Here is a 25982-nt window from a genome sequence, read left to right as displayed (position 1 = left end):
ATAATACTGATCCTAGTAGGTATAAAGTGTTATCTCATAGTTTTATATGCATTTGCTTAACTAATAATATTGAGCATCTTTGTATGTGTTTATTGGCCATTTTTATCTTCTTTAGAGAAATATATATTCAAGTGTTTGGTCATCTTTTAATTGGGTTGTGTTCTTGTTGAGCTTTAGGAGTTCTTTATATATTAAACCCTTGTCAAATACATGATTTACAAATATTTTTACCCATTCTGTAGGCTGTCTTTCCACTTTCTTGATAATGTCCTTTCTTGTTAATATTTTTAATTTTGATGAAGTCCAGTATATCTATTTTTTCTTTGGTTGCTTGTGCTTTTGTTGTCATATCTAAGAATCCATTGCCAAATCCAAGGTCATTCAGCTTTCTCTACACAGCATTAGCATGGTGTATCTTTTTCCATCCTTGTACTTCTAACTATTGGTAGAGTTATATTAAATTTCTCATAGGCAGCATATGGTTGAGTCATGCTTTTTTATGCCATCTGAAACTCTGTGCCTCTTAATTGGATGTTCAGATAAATTATATTTAGTCTGATTATTGATATAAACCTTCCATCTGTTTTTTGTTCCCTTCTCTTCCTGACTTCTTCTGGATTGAGTGATTTATGATAATTTGATTCCATTCTATCTCCCTTGTTGGATTATCAGCTATAACTTTTTGTTAGGTTAGTGGTTGCTGTAGGGCTTAGAGTGTACATCTTTCATTTATTATAGTGTTTGTTCAAGTGATACTATATTACTTCACATAGAATGTAGGAACCTTACAGGTACCGGTGGTTCAGTCGGTTAAGCATCCGACTCTTGATTTTGGCTCAGGTCATGATCTCAGGGTTCTGAGATGGAGCCCCATATTGGGCTCTGCATGCAGCATGGAGTCTGCTTGTCCCTCTCCCTCTGTTCCTCCCCCCTGCTCTCTCTCTCTTTCAGATGAGTAAATAAAATCTTTTTTTTTTAAAGATTTTATTTATTTGACAGAGAGAGACACAGTTAGAGAGGGAACACAAGTAAAGGGAGAGGGAGAAGCAGGCTTCCCGCCAAGCAGGGAGCCCGATGCGGGGCTCGATCCCAGGACTCTGGGATCATGACCCGAGCTGAAGGCAGACGCTTAACGACTGAGCCACCCAGGCGCCCCTAAATAAATAAAATCTTAAAGAAAAAAAAGAATGTAGGAACCTTAGGATAGTTTATTTCCATTTACTTCTCCTGGCCTCTGTACTATTGTTATATGATTTGCATATACATCCAAAGCTACATTGTTTCTGTTTTTGTTTAAACAGTAATTTATCTTTTGGTGAGATTTAATTAACAAAAAAGTCTTACGTATTTACCCTGTAGTATCATCTCTAATGTTCTTCATTCTCTTGTGTAGATCCAGATTTCTATCTGTTATTCAATTATACAAATATTTAGCCTCTTGAGGTTGTCCTTCTGCTCAGTAGTATTCTATTAGCTATTTTTTGAAGTTTATTTTGTCTGTATCTATCCCAGCACTTTGAAGAGCATCTGGCACACAGTAGGTGCCTTCTAATCCCGATACCACAGAGAAAAATTTCACACACAACCACATCCATTAGACTAATGCTCAGGACCTGTCACACACACTATCCTATTACATTCCTACTCCACTCTCCACCAGTCAGTCCCTTTCTATTATAACACATTCTCACAGGTAACATCACAAATGTTACACAATAACACAATCTTACACATGGTCACAGAAAACCAGCATGCCCACCCTGACACCCAGAGTTTTACACAGAAACACACACAATGACAGAATCAAAGAGTCACATACCAACTCACAAAATTACAGTCATGTGACAGAACTTGTGGGGAGACAATAAATAAAAACTTAAAATATAAACACTATTGTTCTATGGGAGTATAGATCAGATCAAGGCGGCCAGAGAGGTGTGATCAGGGAAGGCCTTTTTGGGGATATGACATTTGTATCTGAAAGGAAAGAATAAGAGAACTTTGAAGATACCCAGCAGAAGAGCCATTTTAGGAAGGGGGGACACATTCACACCCATAATCACCAAATCACAAATACAAGAACCGTATGCAAAAGGTGACATTCTCCTCTCCGATCTTCAAGGTAACCCATTCCCGAACCAAAAACACCAGGGAGGGCGAGACTGGGTGGAAGTATAGTGCCCCTGCGCACTCTACTCTCTGCTGTCCCCGTCCTACACACTTTTTTCGGGTACCTCAGCTCAACGGCAGGAGCTCGCCCCTCACCCCATCTGTGTGGACGCGCACACACGAACCGCACCCCCCGCGGCTACTCGGCGCCTCTAAGTTCTCCGCCCCGTTGCAAAGGGAGGTGGACCAAGCACTTGTGCCTGCGCACTTCAATCCCAGTCCGTCTAGTTGACGCTCGACCGGGTTCCTTTGACGGACCCAGGCCCCGAAGTGAGATTTGGGTTCCCTCTGTAGGGCCAGAGAGAGGCCGGCGTGGGACGACCCGGGGCAGAGGGGGCGGCGTTACCAAGCCCCAGCGGCGCCGCGCCAGGGCAGTCGGGTTCCGCAGCGCCGCTTTTTCTGGTCTGGACTACATTTCCCAGTGGCCCCTGCGAGCACTGGGCCGGCGGCCCATTTGTGTCCTCCGGAGGCCCAGTCGCTTCTTTCCGGGCCCGCGGGGGTGGGTTCCCATCAGACTCTCAGGGCAGGAGGTGGGCCGGAATTGAGATAGCCAGAGCCTTCGGGGCGGGGACGGGATCTTCCCGCAGTTCACTTCTGCAGGTAGGGAATGGGCTGAGGAGTGGCCTGTGGGTCACCCGGACGTCGGTGCCCGGGCCCTCGGTGTGACTGTAGGTGCGAGATGGTGGTTGGTTGTCACACAGTGTGAGACTGTCATCCGATGTGCCTGTGCACGTCGTATCTGTGACTGTGGGTGCGAGCGAGTCGATGGTTGATGCTACGGAGTGTGAGACTGTGAGTGGGGGTGGGAGGGTATTGTGTCCCCCGTTGTTCCAGTACCCACGGCCTCTTTGTGACTGGGGTTGTGTGAATGTAAACGTCGGTTGTGATAGCCTAGTTTTTGAGACTTGGGGCTGTGGGAGAGGGTGACGGTGTGAGGCAGCCCATACCCATGGCCGCTGATTGTTCTGTGTGTAAGACCGTGGTTGGCGCTGTAGTTTTTTAAGAATGAGTATGTGGGGGGACTGAGTGAGACTGTGTGCCACCAATATCTTTTGAAGCTAGCCAGGTGATGCCAGTGTGCCACCAAGTTTCAGAACCACTGGTCTGTTGGAGAGGAGAAAGCCTGGAGTCAGGAAGACCTTTGTTTGATCTGGGTACTGTTACTCATTAGTTGTGTGCCTTTATGTAAATGATTACATTCCTTGTAGTCTTTATTTGTAAAAATCTAGGAAAATCTATTGCTAAAATAATAAATTAGGAAGTGATTTAGACATGAGTTAAATTGCATGGAAACAAATTTCTAGGTCTCCAGTATGCTTTCTCTCTATTGGAAGGAAGGGTGCAGCAGAAGGAAAGAGAAGCTGAAAAATTCTAGGCTGGCGATTCTGGATGCTGCAAGGAAACCCTAGTTTTTCGTGTTCTGTTCCCCATCTCAGTCATCTGAGGACACTGCCATTTCCCAAGAGAAGAGCCAAGAAGAGGAAAGAATGGCTGTTGGACTTCTTAAAGCCATGTACCAGGTGAGTTGGTGTTGCCTATTTCCTGAAATATTTTCCTGCTCTTTAAACCAAACAGACATTAACTTTGCTTTTGCTGAAACTTTTCTGGGTAACTAATCATGTCACTTGTTAAAACCCTCCAGCAGTTGATTCCCACCTCATTCAGGATAAATGCTGAAGTCCTTGCCTTAGCCTGCAAGGCGGTACCTAATCTGGTCCCAGACTATCTTTCTGAGCTCAGCTAATCACTCCATTTGTAACTCAGTTCTAGCCATTCTAACTTCCTTGTAGTGAGCTGAGCACTTTTTTTTTTTTTTTTGAGCTGAGTACATTCTTTTTTTTTTTGGATTTTATTTATTTGTCAGAGAGCGCACAAGCAGGTGGAGTGGCAAGCAGAGCAGGCAGAGGGAGAAGTAGGCTCCCCGCTGAGCAAGGAGCCCGATGCAGGACTTGATCCCAGGACCCTGGGATCATGACCTGAGTTGAAGGCAGCTGCCTAACTGACTGAGCCACCCAGGCGTCCCTGAGCTGAGTACATTCTTAACTCATAGCCTTGCACTTGCTGTTCCCTCTGCCTGGAATGCTGTTCCCCAAGATACAGACTAACTTCTTCATTATAGTCTCTGCCCAAATATTCATTCCCTCAACAATTTTTATTGAGCACCTGTTAAGTAAGAAGGCTTAGTCCTTGGTCCTCTTCACCTACACTCACTCCTTTGGTAATCTTCTTCTGTCTCATGGCTTTAAATGCCATCTATATGCCAACAACCACCAAATTATATATAGTCCAGACCTCTCTCCTGAAATCCATACTTGTATATCCAACTACCTACTTAGCATCTTCATTTGGTTGTATAATGATACCTCAAACTCAAATGTCTCAAACTTAGTGAAACAAGCCATTGGAAGTTTGGGGGCATAGAAGTGACATGATCTATTTCTCACTTAATAGAATCACTCTGGCTGCTGTTGAGAATAAACTGATTGGGACAAGGATAGAAACAGGGAAACCAATTAGGGAACTTCTACGTACTTCCCTACCTCAGGTGCTCAAGCTAAAAGTTTTCCATCATGAAGTTCTGTTTGTTCTATGTTCAAAACATATCCAGAAGTTGACCACTTTTACTACCACACTGCTTCTGTTCTGGTCCAGACTGTCATCTCTCACCTAGGTTATTGCTATGCTCTTCTAACTTTTCTGTCTACTTCTACCCTTCCTCTCTTTTAGTCTATTCTTAACAGAGCAAAGTGATTCTGCTACACATGTTGTATTATATGATTCTTCACAGCAGGAATAGAAATAATAGAAAGTATAGGCAACTCTTTCAAATAGTTTAGCTGTGGTAACTTAAGTGTGGTCAACAAGGTTTTTTCAAGATGGGTTTATAGCTGTATTCTGATGTTTGAGATTCAGTAGAAAGAGAAATTTGAAGATGAAGAGAAGTGAAGAGGGGACTGCTGGAACACTGCTTGAGGAGGAAGAGGACCTGCGGTCTAGTGGACAAGTGGAGGGGTTGGCCTTTGCTAAGAAAGTGGCTGTTCATATAGACTAGTAATAGGAGCAAGTTAAAGTATGTTGGGACAGTGCAGATAGATGTGTAGATATTGTGGGAGTTTGTGGAAATTCTCTTAGAATGGATTTTGTTTTTTGAGTGAAACAGAAAGCAAGATCATTAGTAAGGATGAGGAAAAAGGTATTGAAGATTTGAGGAGAGAGGGAAAGTATGGAATGGTCATTTAGGGGAGTAGGACATGAATGGACTGGACCAATGTATCATATAGGCATTTTGGCCTTCTTGAAGTTAGTGTCATGAATTTAAAGTGAGACCAGTTAGCATGATTGGTGTGATTTTCTCCAGCAAAGTACAGCTGTTCAGGGTACAGAAATAGAGTATGCTGACAGATGGCAGTGGTTTAACCAGGTGGGTAAGGGCAGGGAAGTTGAGGGTATATGCATGGGGGTGATTAATAATAAATGGCTGTGCTAGGAAGTGAGAGGATGTGGGATTGAGAACAGTGAAAACGTGGTAAGTCAGTGATTTGTAGGTTCTAGTGGGGTCAAAGAATTATCCTAATTGGGGTACCAGAGGGCAAAAGTTGGAATATAGGAGGTAGAAGTCAGAGTGGGAGAGTTGAGATTAGGGAGGGTTTGCTACTTATTGGTAATGACAAAGTCTGGGGCATGGCATTGGAAGTGAATGACTATTGAAGTGTGGAGGACAAGACTACTGGAGGAGAGAAGGGACACAGAATGGAGAGGCCTGGTTGTTGGATTATTTATACAGATATTGAAATGACCAAAGATTATGTGTGATAGGAGTAGCGTTGGAGAGAGTGACAGTGAGCCAGGTGCTGAAGTGTTCAAGGAATGACAGAGTATTGGTATCTACCAGGAATTGGTAGACAACTAAAACAGGGAGGGATGACAGAGTCTAATTTCATGACATTTAAAACTAGGTGTCTTTTAGGGAGGTGGGAGGGGTAATGGTCTAGAAACAAAGGTAAGGAGCAAAGAGATCACCTGCCTTACCTCCAGGTGCTGTGGTACAAGGAATGTGGGAAATAAGACAGTCACCACATGACAGGGATTCAAGGGAAGTAGTCAGTCCTCTCAGCTGGGAAACATGTTTCTATGAGGGCAGAAAGGTGAAGAGAACTGTTGACTTTCTTCATCCTGGTTTGATTACAATTATGAATGGATTTTGAAACCAAGTATTTGGTTAGAGATCAAAATTTATTTTTAATTTTTTTTTAAATTCCAGTGTAGTTAACTTACAGTGCTATATTAGTTTTCAGGTGTACAATATAGTGATCTATATATTAGTTCTATAATAATATATAGTTCTATATATTATTTGGTGCTCATCAAGACAAGTGCATTCCTAATCCCCTTCACCTATTTCACCTATCTGCCCCCCCCCCAACCTCCCCTCTGGTAACCATCTGTTTGTTCTCTATAGTTAAGAGTCTGTTTTTGGTTTATCTCTCTTTTTTTCCCCTTTGTTCATTTGCTTTGTTTCTTAAATTCCACATATGAGTGAAATCATATGGTATTTATCTTTCTCTGACTGGCTTATTTTGCTTAGCATTATCCTCTTTAGCTCCATCATATTGTTGCAAATGGCAAGATTTCCTTTTTTTTATGGCTAAATAATATTCCATTGTATGTATAGAGAGAGGTCAAATATTTTAAGAGATCATTTGTTAGAGGTCAAATATTTTAAAGTAATAATTTAAGCTCATTATGTTGACATTGTCATTATTTTCATTAACTTTCATTAAAAGAATCATTGAAAAATGAATGTCATGCATGCCTGGGTGGCTCAGTTGCTAAGTAACTGCCTTCAGCTCAGGTCATGGTCCCAGGGTCCTGAGATCGAGTCCCACATCGGGCTCCCTGCTCCGCGGGAAGCCTGCTTCTCCCTCTCCCACTCCCCCCTGCTTGTGTTCCCTCTCTCACTGTGTCTCTCTCTGTCAAATAAATAAATAAAAGCTTAAAAAAGAAAAAAAAGAAAAATGCATGTCATATATTAAAAAATAGTTATACATTTATTATATATGTTTATGTAAGGTAAGGAAAACATTTTTGGAAGCATATATGGCATATGAACCAAACTCTTAACAGGAACATTTCTGCAACAAATGTTCCTTTTATATTATTGGCAGGGCAGAGATGAAGAAACTCACAAACTAGTTCATATAATTATAAATAAGAAAAAAGTTACTGAGTATTGTAAAACACTTTTTTAAAATAACTTTGAAAGAAATAAAGAATTTTTTTAAAGATTTTATTTATTTGAGAGAGAGACAGAGATAGCGACAGAGATAGTAAGAGAGAGCATGAGTGGGGAGGAGAGGGAGAAACAGGTTCCCTGCTGAGCAGGGAGCCCGATATGGGGCTCAATCCCAGGACCCTGGCATCATGACCTGAGCTGAATGCACATACTTAACCGACTGAGCCACCCAGGCACCCCTGTAAAACACTTTAATAATTTTTATTCTGTAGAGACAGTTTAACTATGACAAAATTGTATCAAATGCCCAATAAATGTTTTCTTGCCTTGACAGATTCACCTCTTCTAAAAATTATATATATATGTGTGTGTGTGTGTGTGTGTGTGTATACACACACACACACACACACACACGTTAATTTTCATCAGCAGGTGGTCACATTATAGAAACCTAGAATCCAGCTGAATCACAGCATAGCTCCAAGTTTTTAAGAACTTTGCCCAGCCTACAGGCAGAAGCAGTATTCTGAGCAGAACACCCATTTCTTTATACAAAATTTTAAGTACTCTGAATTAAAGTATATGAATTTTAATAGAATTGATGATTTGCTCTCCTTGGTCTAGCACAATTTTCAGAGATACAGCAAGCACTTTCTGGTCTCATTTTTTTAAAAGATTTATTTATTTATTTGAGAGAGAAAGAGAATGTGCGCAAGGGGAGGGGCAGAGGGAGAGAGAGACTACGCGCTGAGCACAGAGCCTGACACAGGGCTCGATCTCAGGACCCTGAGATCACGACCTGAGCAGAAACAGCCACTAGTGGGATGCTTAATTGACTGTGCCACCCAGGCACCCCAGCACTTTCTGGTCTCATTTTTGATCCTCCCATAGTTTCTTGAACTTTTCAAACCATTCATTCATTAATTCAGTTTATTCAGCAAATATTTGAATGCGTCATGTGTGCCAAATACTATCCTATAACTAGGGATATAGCAGTGAGCAAAGCAAAAATGTACTCTGCCTCATGGACTTCACATTTTAGTGGAGGCTGGGAGCAGACAGTAACAAAATAATTAGGTGCCATGCCGAACAATAAAGGAGGGTTAGGGAAATAGGGAACAGGAGTAAGAGCTTGCTTTTTTTGTACAGAATGATTTGAGAAGTACAAAAGGCCTGAGGGGGAACATGCTTGACATCTTTGGTTTGAGGATGTAATGTCAGGGAGAGCCCAGTATGCCTAGGGCAGAACAAGTAAGGTGAATATGGTAAGAGATGAAGTTATTTCATTCATTTATTTGTTTTATTTCAGGAGTTGGTAACCTTCAGAGATGTGGCTGTAGATTTCTCCCAAGAGGAGTGGGACTGTCTAAATTCTTCCCAGAGGCATCTGTACAGTAATGTGATGTTGGAGAACTATAGGATCTTGGTGTCCCTGGGTAAGAATATCTTGTCCGTGTAAAATTGAGTTTCTACACATAAGGGCCTCTTTGCTACCACCACTGTGAATTTTTGGATGGCATCCTCAGTGCTTGGCTGAATGTCTGTTGCTGTGCCAAAGCAATGGTTTAATATTTATAAAGTTGCCAGTGGACGGGTCTGTTATTAATCTGTGTTGGAAGCTTCAGCTTTCCTATATTTTGAATACACATCCTTTACACATTTATCCGTGTCTTACTGTAAACTCCCCCTTCCCTGTTGATCAAAGGATTGGTTATGAGTTCTGGGATATCTACAGCATGACTAAATTGTTTCTTCTCATACATTGCAGGACTTTGCTTTTCTAAGCCCAGTGTGATATTATTGTTGGAACAAGGGAAAGAGCCCTGGATGGTGAAGAGAGAGCTGGCAAAAGGCTTGTGCTCAGGTGAGTGAAGAGGAAATAGGCAGGCAAAAACCTCTGGAGGTGACGGCTCAGCTTGACTTAGAGGCACCTCTTCACTCTTCTTTGTTGGCATGTTCTCAGATGTTCTAGGTCTTACTAGAAACTTGAGGCCTTTTAGAGTGTTCTCCCAAATTTGTTATTCTTCACTGTCCCTCCTTTAATACTTTGCTCCCTCCTTTCTAAGAACTCATTTATCTATTCTGAGTCACATTCCTTCCCAGTTTCATAAGTCTCTTCCAGTCTTTAAAAAACTTTTCCTAATCTGATAAACTTTTTGAGTAGTACAGACAGCTGTAACTAAAGTGCCAGGTTCAAGTCTTAACACTTACATGCAGTAAAATTTTGGGCAAGTTACTTAACCTCTCTGTACTTTTATTTTGTCATCTGTAAAATGGGATATACTTTTAAAGTGCTTTAACAGTTCCTTTCTCGGGGCGCCTGGGTGGCTCAGTCATTAAGCGTCTGCCTTCGGCTCAGGTCATGATCCCAGGGTCCTGGGATCGAGCCCCATGTCAGGTTCCCTGCTCGGTGGGAAGCCTGCTTCTCCCTCCCCCACAACCCCTGCTTGTGTTCCCTCTCTCGCTGTGTCTCTCTCTGTCAAATAAATAAATAAAATCTTTAAAAAAAAAAACAAAAAAACAGTTCCTTTCTCATATTGTGAACTCAAAGGCTGTTAGTTGCTATTGTTGTAGTAGTAGTGTATCTCCAAATGCCTCGTTTCTCTCTGAATGGTAAGTTCATTCTTTCATTCCTTTCATCAACATTTATTGAATTTTTAAACAGAGTACCCGCAAAATGCTAGAGTGCTACATATTTGTAGAAGTTATCAAACAATTGATGGGCTAGTAGCAGAGATACAGTATTAGCTGTAAATGGCATATGTGAAAAGCTGACACAAGGAAGCCCAGAGAAAGGTGAGAGGCCAAGGAGTCTGGGTAATGGAGAAGATGGTCTCTAACAAAAACACAGGTGAGAAGCTAGGAAACATTTGAGACAGAAGAAATGAAGAGTTTAGGTTTGTGGCATAGGAAGGATTTTTAGATAGACATAGGAAGCATTAAGGTAAAATGGAAGACTAAAGTTCAAAAGAAAATGAGGGTCACTGTAAATATGTCTGTTTTGTTTTTTTTTTAATTTTTTTTTTAATTTTTAATTTTTAATTTTTATTTTTATTTTTATTTTTTTTTAAAGATTTTATTTATTTATTTGAGACAGAGAGAATGAGAGAGAGAGAGAGCACATGAGATGGGGGAGGGTCAGAGGGAGAAGCAGACTCCCTGCCGAGCAGGGAGCCTGATGCGGGACTCGATCCAGGGACTCCAGGATCATGACCTGAGCCGAAGGCAGTCGCTCAACCAACTGAGCCACCCAGGCGCCCCTTTAATTTTTTTTTTTAAAGATTTTATTTATTCATTCATGAGAGACAGAGAGAGAGAGAGGCAGAGGGAGAAGCAGGCTCCCAAGGAGCAGGGAGCCCGATGCGGGACTCGATCCCAGGACCCTGGGATCATGACCTGAGCCAAAGGCAGACGCTTAACCATCTGAGCCACCCAGGCGCCCAATATGTCTGTTAATACCACTCCCCAACTCACCCCCTCCAGTACTTCTCCCCAGTCTTTTATGTCCTTGTTCAGCTTTTTAAGAACAATGTTTGATGTGGAACTGTAGTGTCAAAGAATATATGGTTAAATTTTATTTATTAATTATTACTACTAAATAAATCTCACATGCATGAATGTATATTAGGATATCTATATCTATATATCAATATATATATTGATAATATAATAATAGAACAAAATAATAATAGAACAAAACCCATGTACCTACTTCTTAGCTTAAAAAATAGAAAATTTTGGGGGTGCCTGGCTGGCTCAGTTGGTAGAGCATGCCTCATGTTGGGTATAGAGATGACTTTAAAAAAAAAAAAAAGAGAGAAAATTGTCAATGCCATTATAGGCCTTTGAGGGCCCCCGCCTGATGATAAACCATTCCCTATACATGGCCCATCCCCACCCCTTACTGGGGAAACCATTATTCTACAATTTTGCTTATCTTTTCTTGACTTTTCTTAATAATTGTGCCATTACCCTTAAACAAAATATTATATTTGTGTATTTTCAACTTTTTACATGTGAAAATATATGGTGCATGTAATTCTTTTTTTTTTTTTCAACTCAAAATTATGTTCCTGGGGCGCCTGGGTGGCTTAGTCGTTAAGCGTCTGCCTTCGGCTCAGGTCATGATCCCAGGGTCCTGGGATCGAGCCCCGCATCGGGCTCCCTGCTCAGCAGGGAGCCTGCTTCTCCCTCTCCCACTCCCCCTGCTTATGTTCTCTCTCGCACTGTGTCTCTCTCTGTCAAATAAATAAATAAAATCTTTTAAAAAAAAAAATTAAAAAATTATGTTCCTGAGGGGTGCCTGGGTGGCTCAGTTGGTTAAGCATCTGACTCTTGATTTTGGCTCAGGTCATGATCTCAGGGTTGTGAGAGTGAGCCCTGAGTCAGGCTCCCTGCTCAGTGGGGAGTCTGCTTCTTTCTCTCTTTCTGCCCCTCCCCTCACTTTTAGTTTTGTTAATTGTTTGCTGTACAGGTTTTTATTTTGATGTAGTCCCAATAATTTATTTTTGCCTTTATTTCCCTTCCCTCAGGGAACCTGTCTAGAAAAAAGTTGTTACAGCCAATGTCAGATAAATTACTGTCTGTGCTCTCTTGTAGGATTTTTACAGTTTCAGATCTCACATTTAGGTTTTTAATCTATTTTTAGGTTTTTTGGTGTGTGTCTGGTGTAAGAAAGTGGTCCAGTTTCATTCTTTTACATGTTGCTCTCTAGTTTTCCCAGCACCATTTGTTGAAGACACTGTCTTTTTTCCATCAGATAGTTTTTCCTGCTTTGTCAGAGTTAATTGACCATATATATAATTGTGGTTTTATTTCTGGATTGTCTATTCTGTTCCATTGATCTATGTGTATATTTTTGTGCTGATACTATACTGTTGGTTTTTTTAAGATTTTATTTTTAAGTAATCTCTACACCCAACATGGCGCTCAAATTTACAATCCTGAGATCAAGAGTTGCCTGCTCTACCAACTAAGCCAGCCAGGTGCCCCTGGTACCGTACTGTTCTGATTATTACAGCTTTGTAATATAACTCAAGTCTGGAATTGTGATGCCTCCAGCTTTGCTTTGCTTTTTCAAGGTTGCTTTGGCTATTTGGAGTCTTTTGTGGTTCTATATACATTTTAGGATTATCTGCTCTACTTCTGTGAAAAATGCTGTTGGTATTTTGATAGGGATTGCATTAAATGTATAGATCGCTTTGGTCAATATAGGCATTTTAACAGTATTTGTTCTTCCAGTCCATGAGCATGGGATGTTTTCTTTGTGTCATCTTCAATTTCTTTCATCAGTGTTTGATAGTTTTCAAAGCACAGGTCTTTCACCTCTTTGGTTAGGTTTATTCCTAGGTGTCTTACTACTTTTGGTGAAATTGTAGATGTGACTGTTTTCTTAATTTCTCTTTCTGCTGTTTGATTTTTGGTGTATGGAAATGCAACAGATTTCTGTATATTTTGTATCCTGCAACACTTATAATCACCACTGAATTTGTTTATCAGTTTTAGCAATTTTTTGGTGGAGTCTTTTGAGTTTTCTACATATAGTATGTCATCTAATAGTGAAAGCATCCTTATCGATTTGGATGCTTTTTATTTCATTTTGTTGTGTGATGATAGCAGGCATTCTTGTTCACTTTTGGTCTTTAAAGTGCTTTTCATATTTTGAAAGAGTGCTTTCATATTTTGTTATAAATAACCCTGACATTTAAAGGTTTTTGGTAGATATCTTTTTGTTTCTGTTTTTTAGAGTTTCATTATAGAAAGCTTTGGAGTTTTAACAAATGTTTTTCTCTGTAGATGATTAGATGGTTTTTAGTTTTTCATCTGTTAATGTGGTGAATTACATATTACATTTTTAATGTTGAACTAACTTTGTAGTCCTGAGGCAAACCCATCTTTATATCTTTTTCATTTATGGCTACTTGCTGTTTGCCAATATATTGTTTAGGGTTTTTTGCATCTACGTTAATCAGTGAGTAAGGCTGATGTTCAGTTTTCCCTTCATGTACTCTTCTTGTCAGATTTTGGAATAAAGATACTAGTCTCATAAAATTTATTGGTGGGTATTCCTCTTTTTTCTTCCTTAGAATAATTTGTGTAAAATAAAAATTCTTTGTTTTTTGAATGGTAGAACTTTGTTCACCTTGGCCTGTGATTTTTTTCTTATGAAAAGAATTTAAACAACTAATTCAATTTGTTATAAGATCCTGTTTCTCCTATAATCATGGAGTTATAGTATTTTTCTAAGAATTTTTATGACCTATGTAAATATTCAAATTTATTAGATTGAAGTTGTCCATTATCTTCTCTTATCTGAAGTTGGCAGTGTATATAATTATGACCTCTTTTTTCTTCCAAAAAGGGAGAAACAAATTTTTCCATGGATTTATCTTTTTTTGTGTGTGTGTGTGTTTTCAGACATTTTTCACTTCACTGATCCTCTCTAATTTATCTTCTTAAAAATTTCATGGGGGTGCTTGGGTGGCTCAGTCAGTTGAGCATCTCCCTTCTGCTCAGGATCCTAGGGTCCTGGGATCAATCCCCACATCAGGCTCTCTGCTCAGTGGGGAGCCTGTTTCTCCATCTCTTCTGCCTGCTTCTCCCCCTGCTTGTGCTCTCTCTCTCTCTGTCAAATAAATAAATAAAAATCTTTAAAATTTTTTCATATATTTCTCTTATTATTTAATTCTTCCTATGTTTGTTTATGCTATCCCTACTTTTTTTTTCACTTTTAAAGTTAGATAATTCATTGTTTTTGAGGCTTTCTCTTTTCTATTATAAGCACTTAAGACTATTAGGAATAGGGGCACCTGACTGGCTCCCTCAGTGGAGCATGTGACTCTTTGGGATTGTGAGTTCAAGCCCTATACTGGGTATAGTGATTACTTAGAAATAAAATCTTTTTTTTTTAAGACTATATTAGGACTGTATTTCACATATTTTGATAGGTTGCATTTTTGTTATCATGTATATCTAAGCATTTTCTAATTTCCATTAAGTTTTTTTCGGACCCATGAATTACTTGGAATTTTTAGGTTCCAAATTCAAGTTTTTTGTTTAACTGCACTGTGGTTAGAGAATATGGTCTATTTAACTCAAATTCTTTAAAACTTATTTTATGTCTCAGTGGTTAATTTTGGTAAATAGTTGGTGTGTCCTAGGAAATAATATGTTTCTGGTTGTGCAATATACAGCATTTGATATATGTTCCTTGGATTAGCTCATTAATTTTGCTATCAAATCTTCTGTATCCTTATTGATTTAAAAAAAAAAATCTCTGAGAAGTCAATTATAGGAAGACATGTTAAAAAAACTCTGATGATGAATACATAAATTTTTTTGGTAATTCTGACTACTGATTTTTTATATTTTGAAACTATTTTATTAGGTCACATGTTTTTGGAATTGTTTTATCTTTCTGGTAAATTCTTCCATATATTATTGTTACCCTCTTAAAATCTAGTGATGATTTTTCCCTTAACTATATTGCTTGATATTAGTGTAGCTATACTAGCCTTCTTTTGTTAATACTTCCTTGGTGTAGTGTCTCTATCCCTATACTCTTACTTTCTGTGTTTGTCTTGTAAAGAGTATATATAGCTAAAGAGTTTTTTAGTCTACTCTGATAATCTGTATCTTTTAACTAAATGATGATAGTCAATTACATATTTTGGTATTACTAATAGAACTGGACTTATTTCCACATCTCATTTTCTTTTATAAATTCTTTTCCTATTTTTTCCTTGTTTCTTGACTTTTACTCCATCTGCTAATTTGAAAGTTAAACAGTCTATTTCTATTCTTCTATTAGCTAGCTTAGAAAATTTAACATTTATGGGGCGCCTTGGCTAGTTCAGGCAGTAGGATGTGACTCTTGATCTTAGGGTTGTAAATTTGAGCCCCAGGTTGGGTGTAGAGATTACTGAGAAACAAAATCTTTAAAAAAAAGTTAACATTTATAGTCACCTTAATAAAGTCTAAAGTTAATCCTTACCTTTATTTTCCTCCCTTAAAACTATAAGAACCTTAGAATGTTTTAATTTCACTTACCCTCTTTTCAGTTATTTCTTTTAATCCCATTAATGATTATTTTGTTTTATGAAGTTACAAAATTAGACCATTATTTTGTTTAGTTAGTGTTGTTTAGATTTACCCATGTTTCATTTTCTTCATTCACCATTCCTTTTTATATCCCAGAACTTCTTCCTGTATTAATTCCTTTATCAATAAATATACTATTTATACAAACTATTTTGTTATTATTAATTTGTTCATTTGTTTTGTATACTTATTTTGCTTTCATGCATGTAAGAATCTTAAATATATGCACGCATAAATTGACAGTTACTAGTTTTATCTGTACCTTAAAGATACCACTCCATACTTTTCTGGCTTCTGTTGTTGCTATTGAGATGTCAGTATATTGTTCAGTAGCATTAAGTACATTCATATTGTTTTGCTACAATCACCAGAATATTTCCACAGAACACTTTTCATCTTGTAAGACTGAAACTCTATATGCACTAGACAGTAATTCTCCATTCTCCCCTTCCCTAGTCCCTGGCAACCACCATTCCACCTTCTTTCTATGAATTTCATTATATACATACCTCATATAAGTGGAGTCATACAGCATTTGTCTTTTTGTGACTGGCTTATTTTACACGGGATAATGTCTTCAAAGTTGAATCATGTTGTAGCATGTGTCACAATTTCCTCCTTTTTAAAAGTGGAGTAACATTCGATTGTATGTATATACCACATTTTGTTTATCCATCCATTTAATGACAGACACTTTGGTTGCTTCCATCTTTAGCTATTGTAAATAATACTCCTATGAACATAGGAGCACAAATACTTTTTTGAGACCTTGCTTTCAATTTTTTTGGGTATATACTTAGAAGAGAAATTGCTGGATCTTATTTTTAATTTTTGAGGAACTGCCATACTGTTTTCCACGGAGGCTCTCCCATTTTACATTCTCACCAACAGTGCCAAGGGTTCCAATTTCCCCACATTTTCATCACCACCTGTTATTTTCTTTCTTTCTTTCTTTTTTAATAGTAGCCATCCTAATGAGTATGAAGTAGCATCTTGTGGTTTTGATTTGCATTTCCCTAATGATTAATGATGTTGAACATCTTTTCATCCTTGTTGGCCATTTGTATATCTTCTTTGGAAAAATGTCTGTTCAAGTCCTTTGCCTATTTTTTAATTGTGTTCTTGTTCAGTTGTAGGAGTTCTTTATATATTCTGGATATATATGCATTTTCAGATGCATGATTTGCAGATGTTTTCTCCCATTCTGTGGGTTGCCTTTTTACTTTGTTGATTATAACCTTTAATGCATAAAAGATTTGAATTTTCATGAAATTCAGTTTTACTTTTCCTTTGGTGCCTATGCTTTATGATATTATAACCAAGAAATCATTGCTAAATTCAGTGTCATGAGGATTTTTCCCTATGTTTGCAACTAAAAGTATTTTAGTTTTAGGTTTTACATTTAGGTCTTTGATCCATTTGGGGTTAACTTTTGTATATGATGTAAAGGAAGAGCCCAGCTTTATTGTTTTGCATGTGGATATCCAATTTTCTCAGCACCATTTGTTGAAAAGCCTGTCCTTTCCCCATTGAATGGTCTTGACACCCTTATCATCTGTTTGTCTTCTTTGGAAAAAAAATGTCTATTCATGTCTTTTGCCCATTTCTAAATTGGATTATTTGTTTTTTGGGTTTTGAGTTTGGTAAGTTATTTATAGATTTTGAATATTAACCCTTTATCAGATAGGTCATTTGCAAATATCATCTCCGGTAGGTTGCCTTTTAGTTTTGTTGATTGTTTCCTTTGCTGTGCAGAAGTTTTTTATTTTGATGAAGTCCCAAGAGTTTTTTTTGTTTTTGTTTTTGTTTCCCTTGCCTCAGGGCATATCTAGTAAGAAGTTGCTATGGCTGATGTCAAAGAGGTTACTGCCCATGTTCTTCTCTAGGATTTTAATGGTTTCCTGTCTCATATTTAGGTTTTCCTCCATTTTGGATTTATTTTTGTGTATGATATAAGAAAATGGTCCAGTTTTCCCAACACCATTTGTTGAAGAGACTGTCTTTTTTCCGTTGGATATTCTTTCCTGCTCTGTCAAAGATTAATTGACCATATAGTAGTGGGTTCATTTCTGGATTTTTTATTCTGTTCTGTTGATCTGTATGTCTATTTTTGTGCCAGTACCATACTGTCTTGATCACTACATTTTGTAATATAACTTGAAGTCCAGAATTGTGATGCCTCCAGCTTTGCTTTTCTTTTTCAAGATTGCTTTGTCTATTTGGGGTCTTTTGTGTTTCCATACAAATTTTAGGATAGTTCTAGCTCTGTGAAAAATGCTGTTGGTATTTTGATAGGGATTGCATTAAATCTATAGATTGCTTTGGGTAATATAGACATTTTAGCAATATTTATTCCTCTAATCCATGAGCATGGAATGTTTTTCCATTTCTTTGTGTCATCTTTAATTTCTTTCATCAGTGTTTTATAGTTTTTAGGTACAGGTCTTTCACCTCTTTGGATAGGTTTATTCCTAGGTATTTTATGGTTTTTGGTACAATTGTCAAAGGGTTTGATTCCTTGATTTCTCTTTCTGCTGCTTCATTATTGGTATATAGAAATGCAACAGATTTCTTTCTTTTTTTCCTTCCAAGATTTTATTTAAGTTCAAGTTAGTTAACATATACTCTAGTATTACTTTCAGGAGTAGAATTTAGTGGTTCATCACTTTCATATAACACCCAGTGCTCATCACAAGTGCCCTCCTTAATGCCCATCACCCATTTAGCCCATCTCCCCCACCCATCTGTCCTCCAGCAACCCTCCGTTTGTTCTCTATAGTTAAGAGACTCCTGGGGCTCCTGGATGGCTTAGTCGGTTGAGCATCTGACTCTTGATCTTGGCTCAGGTCTTGATCTCACAGTTGTGGGTTTGAGCTCCACACTGGGTTCTGTACTGGGCATGGAGCCTACTTAAAAAAAAAAGGGAGAGAGAGAGTCTCTTATGATTTGCCTCTCTCTCTGTTTTTATCTTATTTTATTTTCCCTTCCCTTCCCCTATGTTCATCTCTTTGTTTCTTAAATTCCACATTTGGGTGAAATCATATGGTATTTGTCTTTCTCTGACTTATTTCACTTAGCATAATACAGTGTAGTTCCATCCCTGCCATTGCACATAGCAAGATTTCATTCTTTTTGGTGACTGAGTAATATTCCATTGTATATATATATACCACATCTTCCTTATCCATTCATCAGTCGATGGACATGTGGGCTCTTTCCATAATTTGGCTATTGTTGATAGTGCTGCTATAAACATTGGGGTGCATGTATCCCTTCAAATTTGTAGTTTTGTATCCTTTGGATAAATACCTAATAGTGCGATTGCTAGGTCGTACGGTAGTTCTGTTTTTAACTTTTGGAGGAACCTCCATACTGTTTTCCAGAGTAGTTGTACCAGTTTGCATTCCCACCAACAGTGTAAGAGGGTTCCCCTTTCTCCACATCCTTGCCAACATCTGTTGTTTCCTGAGTTGTTAGTTTAGCAATTCTGACAGGTATGAGGTGGCATCTCATTGTGGTTTTGATTTGTGTTTCCCTGATGATAAGTGATGTTAAGCATTGTTTCATATGTCTCTTAGCCACTAATGCAACAGATTTCTATACATTTATTTTGCCCTGTGACTCTAGTGAATTCATGTATCAATTCTAGCAATTTTTTGGTGGAGTCTTTTAGATTTTCTATATAGAGTATCATATCATCTGCAAATACTGAAAGTTTGACTTCTTCCTAATGATTTGGATGCCTTTTATTTCTTTGTGTTGTCTGACTGCTATGGCTAGGACTTCCCGTACTATGTTAAATAACAGTGGTGAGAGGGGCATATGGATGGTACAGTCAGTTAAGTGTCTGACTCCTGGTTTCATCTTAGGTCATGGTCTCAGGGTTATGAGATAGAGCCCCATGTTGGGCTCTGCACTCAGTGTGGAGTCTACTTAAGTTTCTCTCTCCTTCTCCCTCTGCCCCTCCCACTCGTGCTCTCTAATAAATAAATAAATCTTTAAAAAAAAATAACAGTGGTGAGAGTGGACATCCCTGTCTTATTCCTAACTGTAGTGGAAGAGCGCTGCTTTTCCCTACGGAGGATTATAATAGCTGGGTTTTTCATATATGTTGGCACCCTTATCAAAAGTCATTTGACTATACATGTGAGGGTTTATTTTGGGGCTTTCTATTTTCTATTCCATTAGTCTGTATGTCTATCTTCATGGCAGTATCAGACTGTTTTGACTACTGTAGCTTTGTAGAAATTTCTAAAATCAGGAAGTGTGAGACTTTGTTCTTCCTTTTCCAGATTTGTTCTGGAACTTTGATCTTCCCTTTCAGGATTATTTTCACTATTTGGGGTCCATTGATTTTCCATATGAATTTTTGGATCAATTTTTCTTATTTCTGGAAAAAAATAACATCATTGGGATTTGATAGGGATTGCACTGAATCTGTAGATAGCTTTAGGTAGTATGGACATCTTAGCAATATTAATGTTCTAATCCATGAATTCAGGATATCTCATTTATTTACATATTATTTGATTTCTTTCAGCTATGTTTTGTAGTTTTCACTATACAAGTCTTTCACCTCCTTGATTAATTCCTGTTTTCTTTTTTATGCTATTGTAGATAGAGTTGTTTTCTTAATTTCCTTTTCAGATTGTTCATTGTTCATGTATAGAAATGCAACTGATTTGGGTGTGTTGACTTTGTATCCTGCTACTTTGCCGAATTTGTTTATTAGTTCTAATGGGTGGTGGGGGCATGTGGAGTCTTTAGTGTTTCTAATATAAGAGAATGTCATCTACAAACACATAATTTTACTTCTTCCTTTATAATTTGGATTTTTAAAATTTATTTTTCTTGACTAATTGTTCTGGCTAGAACATCCGTACTATATTGACTAGAAGTGGTGAAAGTATGCATTCTTGCCTTGCTTCTGGAAATCTTAGAGGAAAGCTTTCAGTCTTTCACCATTAAATATGATTTTAGCTATGGGCTTTTCATATATGGCTTGTATTATGTTGAAGTAGTTTCCTTCTATTGCCAGTTTGTTGAGTGTTTTTATCATGAAAGGGTGTTGGATTTTTGTCAAATGCTTTTTCTGCACCAATTGAAATGATCATGTTTTTTTCCTTCATTCTGTTAATGTGTGTTACATTAATTTTTGCTGAACCATCCTTGCATTCCAGCAATAAATTCCACTTGGTCACGGTGTATAATCCATATAATATGGTGTTGAATTCAGTTTGCTAGTATTTGTTGATGTTTTTTACATCAATTCTCATAAGAGATATTGGTCTCTAGTTTTCTTATGGTATCTTAGTCTGGCTTTGGTATCAGAGTAATGATGGCCTCATAGAAGGAGTTTGGAAGTCTTCACTCCTCTTCATTGCTTTGGAAAAGTTTGAGGAGGATTTGTTTGAATTCTTTAAATGTGTGATAGAATTCACCACAGACACTATGTGGTCCTAGGACTTTTCTTGTTAGAAGATTTTGGATTACTGATTCAGTCAACTTACATTAACAGCTATACATTTCCCTTTTAGCACAGCTTTTGATGCATCCCATAATTTTTGGTATGTTATATTTTTATTTCCATTGGTTTCAAGATAGCTTGTGATATCTTCTTTGACCCATTGGTTGTTTAAGTGTTTAATTTCCACATATTTGTGGATTTTTTCCAGTTTTCATTTTGCTATTTATTGCTAGTTTCATTTTATTATGATTGAGAAAGATAATTTGTATGATTTCAATCTTTTAAAATTAATGCATCTTTTATGGACAACACATAGTCTATCCTAGATACATGTTTACTTTTTTTTTTTTTTTTTTAAGATTTTATTTATTTATTTGACAGAGACAGACACAGTGAGAGAGGGAACACAAGCTGGGAGAGTGGGAGAGGGAGAAGCAGGCTCCCGGCAGAGCAGGGAGCCCGATGCGGGGCTCGATCCCAGGACCCTGAGATCATGACCTGAGCCGAAGGCAGACGCTTAACGACTGAGCCACCCAGGCACCCGATACATGTTTACTTTTTTGATATACTTTAGGATTTAAAAAAATTCTTACAGTCAGTTTGCCAAACTGCAAGATCTGAGAGAACAGTCTACACAAGACTGTGCTTATTTCAGACACCAACTGCAAGTTTGGATCTTCAGGGCCACACTCATTTCTGACATGCTGGCTACTGATAAGGGGGTACCTGCAGTAACCCTCACGTTTGATAATTCACAACAGTGACTCACAGAGGTCAGGAAAGAACTATATTATGATTACAGTTTTATTTTAACAAAAGATACAAAGAACCAGCCAAAAGTAAAGACACCAAGAGCAAGGTCTGCGAGAGCTGCAAACACGAAGGGGCCCTCCAGACATTTCAGTGTTCAAAAGAATAGGCTCTCAAGAGAGCATCATTGTACAGGGTTGTTTGTGTTTCGGTTTCATTATGTAGGCATGATTGAGTGAGTCATTGCCCAGTGCCCAACATGATTCAATCACCAGCCTCCTTCCCTTCCCAAAAGTAAAACTGATATCATGGTGGCTCAAAGCACCAACCCTTTAAGTCACGTGGTTGGTCTTTCTGGCATGGCTAGCCTCCATCCTAAATCATCACATTAGCAAAAACTATATAGGGGCATGTCATGAGTCATAAACTATAGTTATAAACTAGCAGATGTGGTCCAAGGGGCTCACTATGAATAACAGTGACACTCCTTCCAGGAATATAGAGGATTTAGAAAAAAAGAAAGAACACCTAAAGTAATTTACAAAACGTGGAAATGAATAACAATGAAAACACTAACTGCCAAAATTGTAGGACACAACCTATGTAGTAGAGGGTAGTAGTGCAGCTTCAAGTACATTTATCAAGAAAAACAAAAAACTGGGGTGCCTGGGTGGCTCAGTTGTTAAGTGTCTGCCTTCAGCTCAGGTCATGATCCCAGGGTCCTGGGATTGAGCCCTGCATTGGGCTCCCTGCTCCACGGGAAGCCTGCTTCTCCCTCTCCCTCTGCCCCTGCTTGTGTTCCCTTTCTCGCTGTGTTTCTCTCTCTGTCAAATAAATAAATAATATAAATAAATAAAACCTTAAAAATAAATAAAAAACACCTTAAATTTATTATATTCAAAACTGAATTCCAGATCTTCCATATCTCTCCACCTAAACCTGCTGTGCCCATGGCCTTCCCTTTCACTGCTGATGGCTAATCCATCCTGCCATTGCTCAGACCGTAAACTTTGATGGCTTGCTTATCTCATTTTCTGTTACATTTCATATCCAATCTGTCAGGATATCCTCTTGGCATTTCCTACAATATATACCTAGAATCTGACCATCTCGCTATTGATAGCTCCTTGGTCTGGTTACTTATCATCTTCACCTGGATTACTAAAATCATAGGTCCCCTTGCTTCTTCCCTATTTGCCACCTTTCAGTATATTTATTAAATTGTAAATAGATATCACTCCTCTACTCCACAAACACTTCAGTAGTTCTCTATCCCACTCAGGGTAAGAGCCAAATTCCTTAGAAAGCATATAAAGCTTTAATCTTTTCTCTCCTGACTTCATCTACTACACCTCTCCAGCAACACTGGCCTTCTTGCTATTCTTCAAACATAGCAAACATGCTTCTACTTTTAGGCTGTTTCCTTTGCCTAGAATGCTCTTTCTCCATATAACTAAATGACAAACTTCTTCACTTCCTTCAAATCTTTGCTTAAATGTTAACTTACTAATTATTCCTACCTCTTGCTTCACCAACATTCCTAATCTCTTTTACCCTGCCTTTCATTTTCTGTAGCACTTAGTACTTCCTAATATACAATAAAATTTACTCATTTAGCATTTATTTCCTATCTCTTCTAAGAATATAAGGTCCACAAAGGTAGGGATCTTTGTTTTGTTTACTATAATATCAAAAGCATTTAGGAGAATATATGGCACAAGTTTCAATGAATATTCTTGAAAGAAGCAACTATAAAAATGGAGGTTATTTCACTGCCTATGTTATTCATACATGCATAAAATTATAACCAAGTCCTTCCCCCTCTATAATTCCTTATTGACCTGAGATTTACCTTACTGACTTTCTTAAAATTCTATTCATTCCTCCTCAAGTTTCTGTGTGACCTATTTTCAGTTTCTTGCAAACATCAGAATTACAAAAGCAAATGTTCTTGTAGTTTTATTTATTAAATTTATTAATTTATTATTTATTTATTTATTTATTTATTAAATTCACATACTTCACTTTATGAATGTACTTTCACAAATGTTCCTTCTGGTACATGATAGAAGAGATATTTTTTTAAATTACTGTTTTTCAGGCTGGGAATCTATGTGTGAGACTGAAGAATTAACTTCAAAGCAGGACATTTATGAAGCACAATCATCACAGAAAACAGAAAAACTCACAAGCTATGGCCTTGAGTATTCCAGTTTGAGAGAAGAATGGAAATGCGAAGGCCATTTTGAGAGACAGCCAGTAAATCAGAAAGCATGTTTCAAGGAAGAGACAATCACTCATGAAGAAGCCCTTGTTAATAAAAGAGCACAAGAATATAACAAATCTTGGGGAAGTTTCCATCCGAACACACTGCTTCATACACAACAGATAATCACCAAAGAGGAGAAAGTACATAAACATGATACACATAAGAAAAGCTTTAAAAAAAATTTAATGGCCATTAAGCCCAAGAGTATCTATACAGAGAAGAAACTCTTGAAATGTAATGACTGTGAAAAAGTCTTTAGCCAGAGCTCATCTCTTACACTTCATCAAAGAATTCATACTGGAGAGAAACCATATAAATGTGTAGAATGTGGAAAAGCCTTCAGCCAGAGATCAAATCTTGTTCAACATCAGAGGATTCATACTGGAGAGAAACCCTATGAATGTAAGGAATGTAGGAAAGCCTTCAGTCAGAATGCACACCTTGTTCAACATCTGAGAGTTCATACTGGAGAAAAACCTTATGAATGCAAGGTGTGTAGGAAAGCCTTTAGCCAGTTTGCTTACCTTGCTCAACATCAGAGAGTTCATACTGGAGAGAAACCTTATGAATGTATTGAATGTGGGAAAGCATTTAGCAATAGATCATCCATTGCTCAACATCAGAGAGTTCATACTGGTGAGAAACCATACGAATGTAATGTCTGTGGGAAAGCATTTAGCCTTCGTGCATACCTTACCGTACACCAGAGAATACATACTGGAGAGAGACCCTATGAATGTAAGGAATGTGGGAAGGCTTTCAGCCAGAATTCACATCTTGCTCAACATCAGAGAATTCATACTGGAGAAAAACCTTATAAATGTCAAGAATGTAGGAAAGCATTCAGCCAGATTGCCTACCTTGCCCAACATCAAAGAGTTCATACTGGAGAAAAACCCTATGAATGTATTAAATGTGGGAAGGCTTTTAGCAATGACTCATCCCTTACTCAACATCAGAGAGTTCATACTGGAGAGAAGCCTTATGAATGTAACGTTTGTGGAAAGGCTTTTAGTTACTGTGGATCCCTTGCCCAACATCAGAGAATTCATACTGGAGAGAGACCTTATGAATGTAAGGAATGCAAGAAAACTTTCAGGCAGCATGCACACCTTGCTCATCATCAGAGAATCCATCTTGGGGAGTCCCTCTCACCACCCAATCCAGTCAATCACCAAGTCCTCTAGACACTATCTCATAAATATTTCCAGAATTTATACTCTTTTCTCTATCTCAAATGTTGTTGCCCTAGTCTAAGATTCATCTCACCTGGATCACCATGCTGTAGCTTTCTAACAGGTCTTCCCGTATCAACTTTTGGTCCCTTTAAATTCATTTCCTGTCATGCCCCAAGCTGATTTTTTTGAGTGTAAGAATACATCACTGCCTCCAATTAAAACTTTTTTGGGGCTTACTATTGTTCTTAAGCTAATATCCACAGTCTTAAAATTGTCTATGAGGCACTTCATTATCTGGTTCTATACCTTTCAGCCTTATTTTATTCCAGTCTCCTTCTCTGAGCACTAGGCACTTCCCAGGACTAAGAGCTTAGATTCTGGAAAATCATAGCTCTACCACTACTGTGGTATTATGTGACTTTGAGTAATTTGTTTGACTTATCTAAACCTCAGGGTTTTCTTTAATTCTTAAAATAGGGATAATAAAGGATACTGTATTGTAGAAATGTGATTATTAAATGAAATAGTGTCTGTTGTAGATTGATGCATATTAATAAATTTGCATGTAAAGTGCTTCACATAGCACATCAAACATAGCAGATATTCAATAAATCATAATAGCTAACATGTATTGAGTGCCTACTATGCACCAGGCATTGTTCTACATACTCAACATATATTAACTTGCTTACTCCTCACAGCTAGAACAAGATTCCTCAGTGGACAAAGGAGAACATCCCTGGGAAGCAGCAGGTCAGAACTGAGAAAACCCCAAAATTTTAGAAACATAAGTGGGAGTCTTCATACTCTAGATAA

At 38.0% G+C, this 25982-nt stretch overlaps 1 protein-coding gene across 6 annotated transcripts; it reads left to right on the top strand.

The window, feature by feature from the left end:
- The first annotated feature begins 2607 nt into the window (after positions 1-2607).
- On the top strand, positions 2608-25758 carry LOC118553130 (uncharacterized). 6 transcript variants are annotated; one of them, XM_078063294.1, is made up of 5 exons: positions 2608-2668; positions 3606-3689; positions 8712-8838; positions 9171-9266; positions 23821-25758. In XM_078063294.1, the coding sequence occupies exons 2-5, from the start codon at positions 3657-3659 to the stop codon at positions 25173-25175; spliced, it is 1611 nt and encodes a 536-aa protein (XP_077919420.1). In that variant the 5' UTR covers positions 2608-2668; positions 3606-3656; the 3' UTR covers positions 25176-25758. The 6 variants fall into 6 exon arrangements, with proteins under 6 accessions (XP_077919420.1, XP_077919418.1, XP_077919415.1 ...); XM_078063292.1 differs by having other exon boundaries at positions 2649-2769; XM_078063289.1 differs by having other exon boundaries at positions 2653-2769; positions 3504-3689.
- Positions 25759-25982: the final 224 nt, after the last annotated feature.

Source organism: Halichoerus grypus, chromosome 15, assembly GCF_964656455.1.
Source record: "Halichoerus grypus chromosome 15, mHalGry1.hap1.1, whole genome shotgun sequence".
NCBI classification, from domain to species: Eukaryota; Metazoa; Chordata; class Mammalia; order Carnivora; family Phocidae; genus Halichoerus; species Halichoerus grypus.
This window is presented reverse-complemented; position numbering and strand designations above follow the sequence as displayed.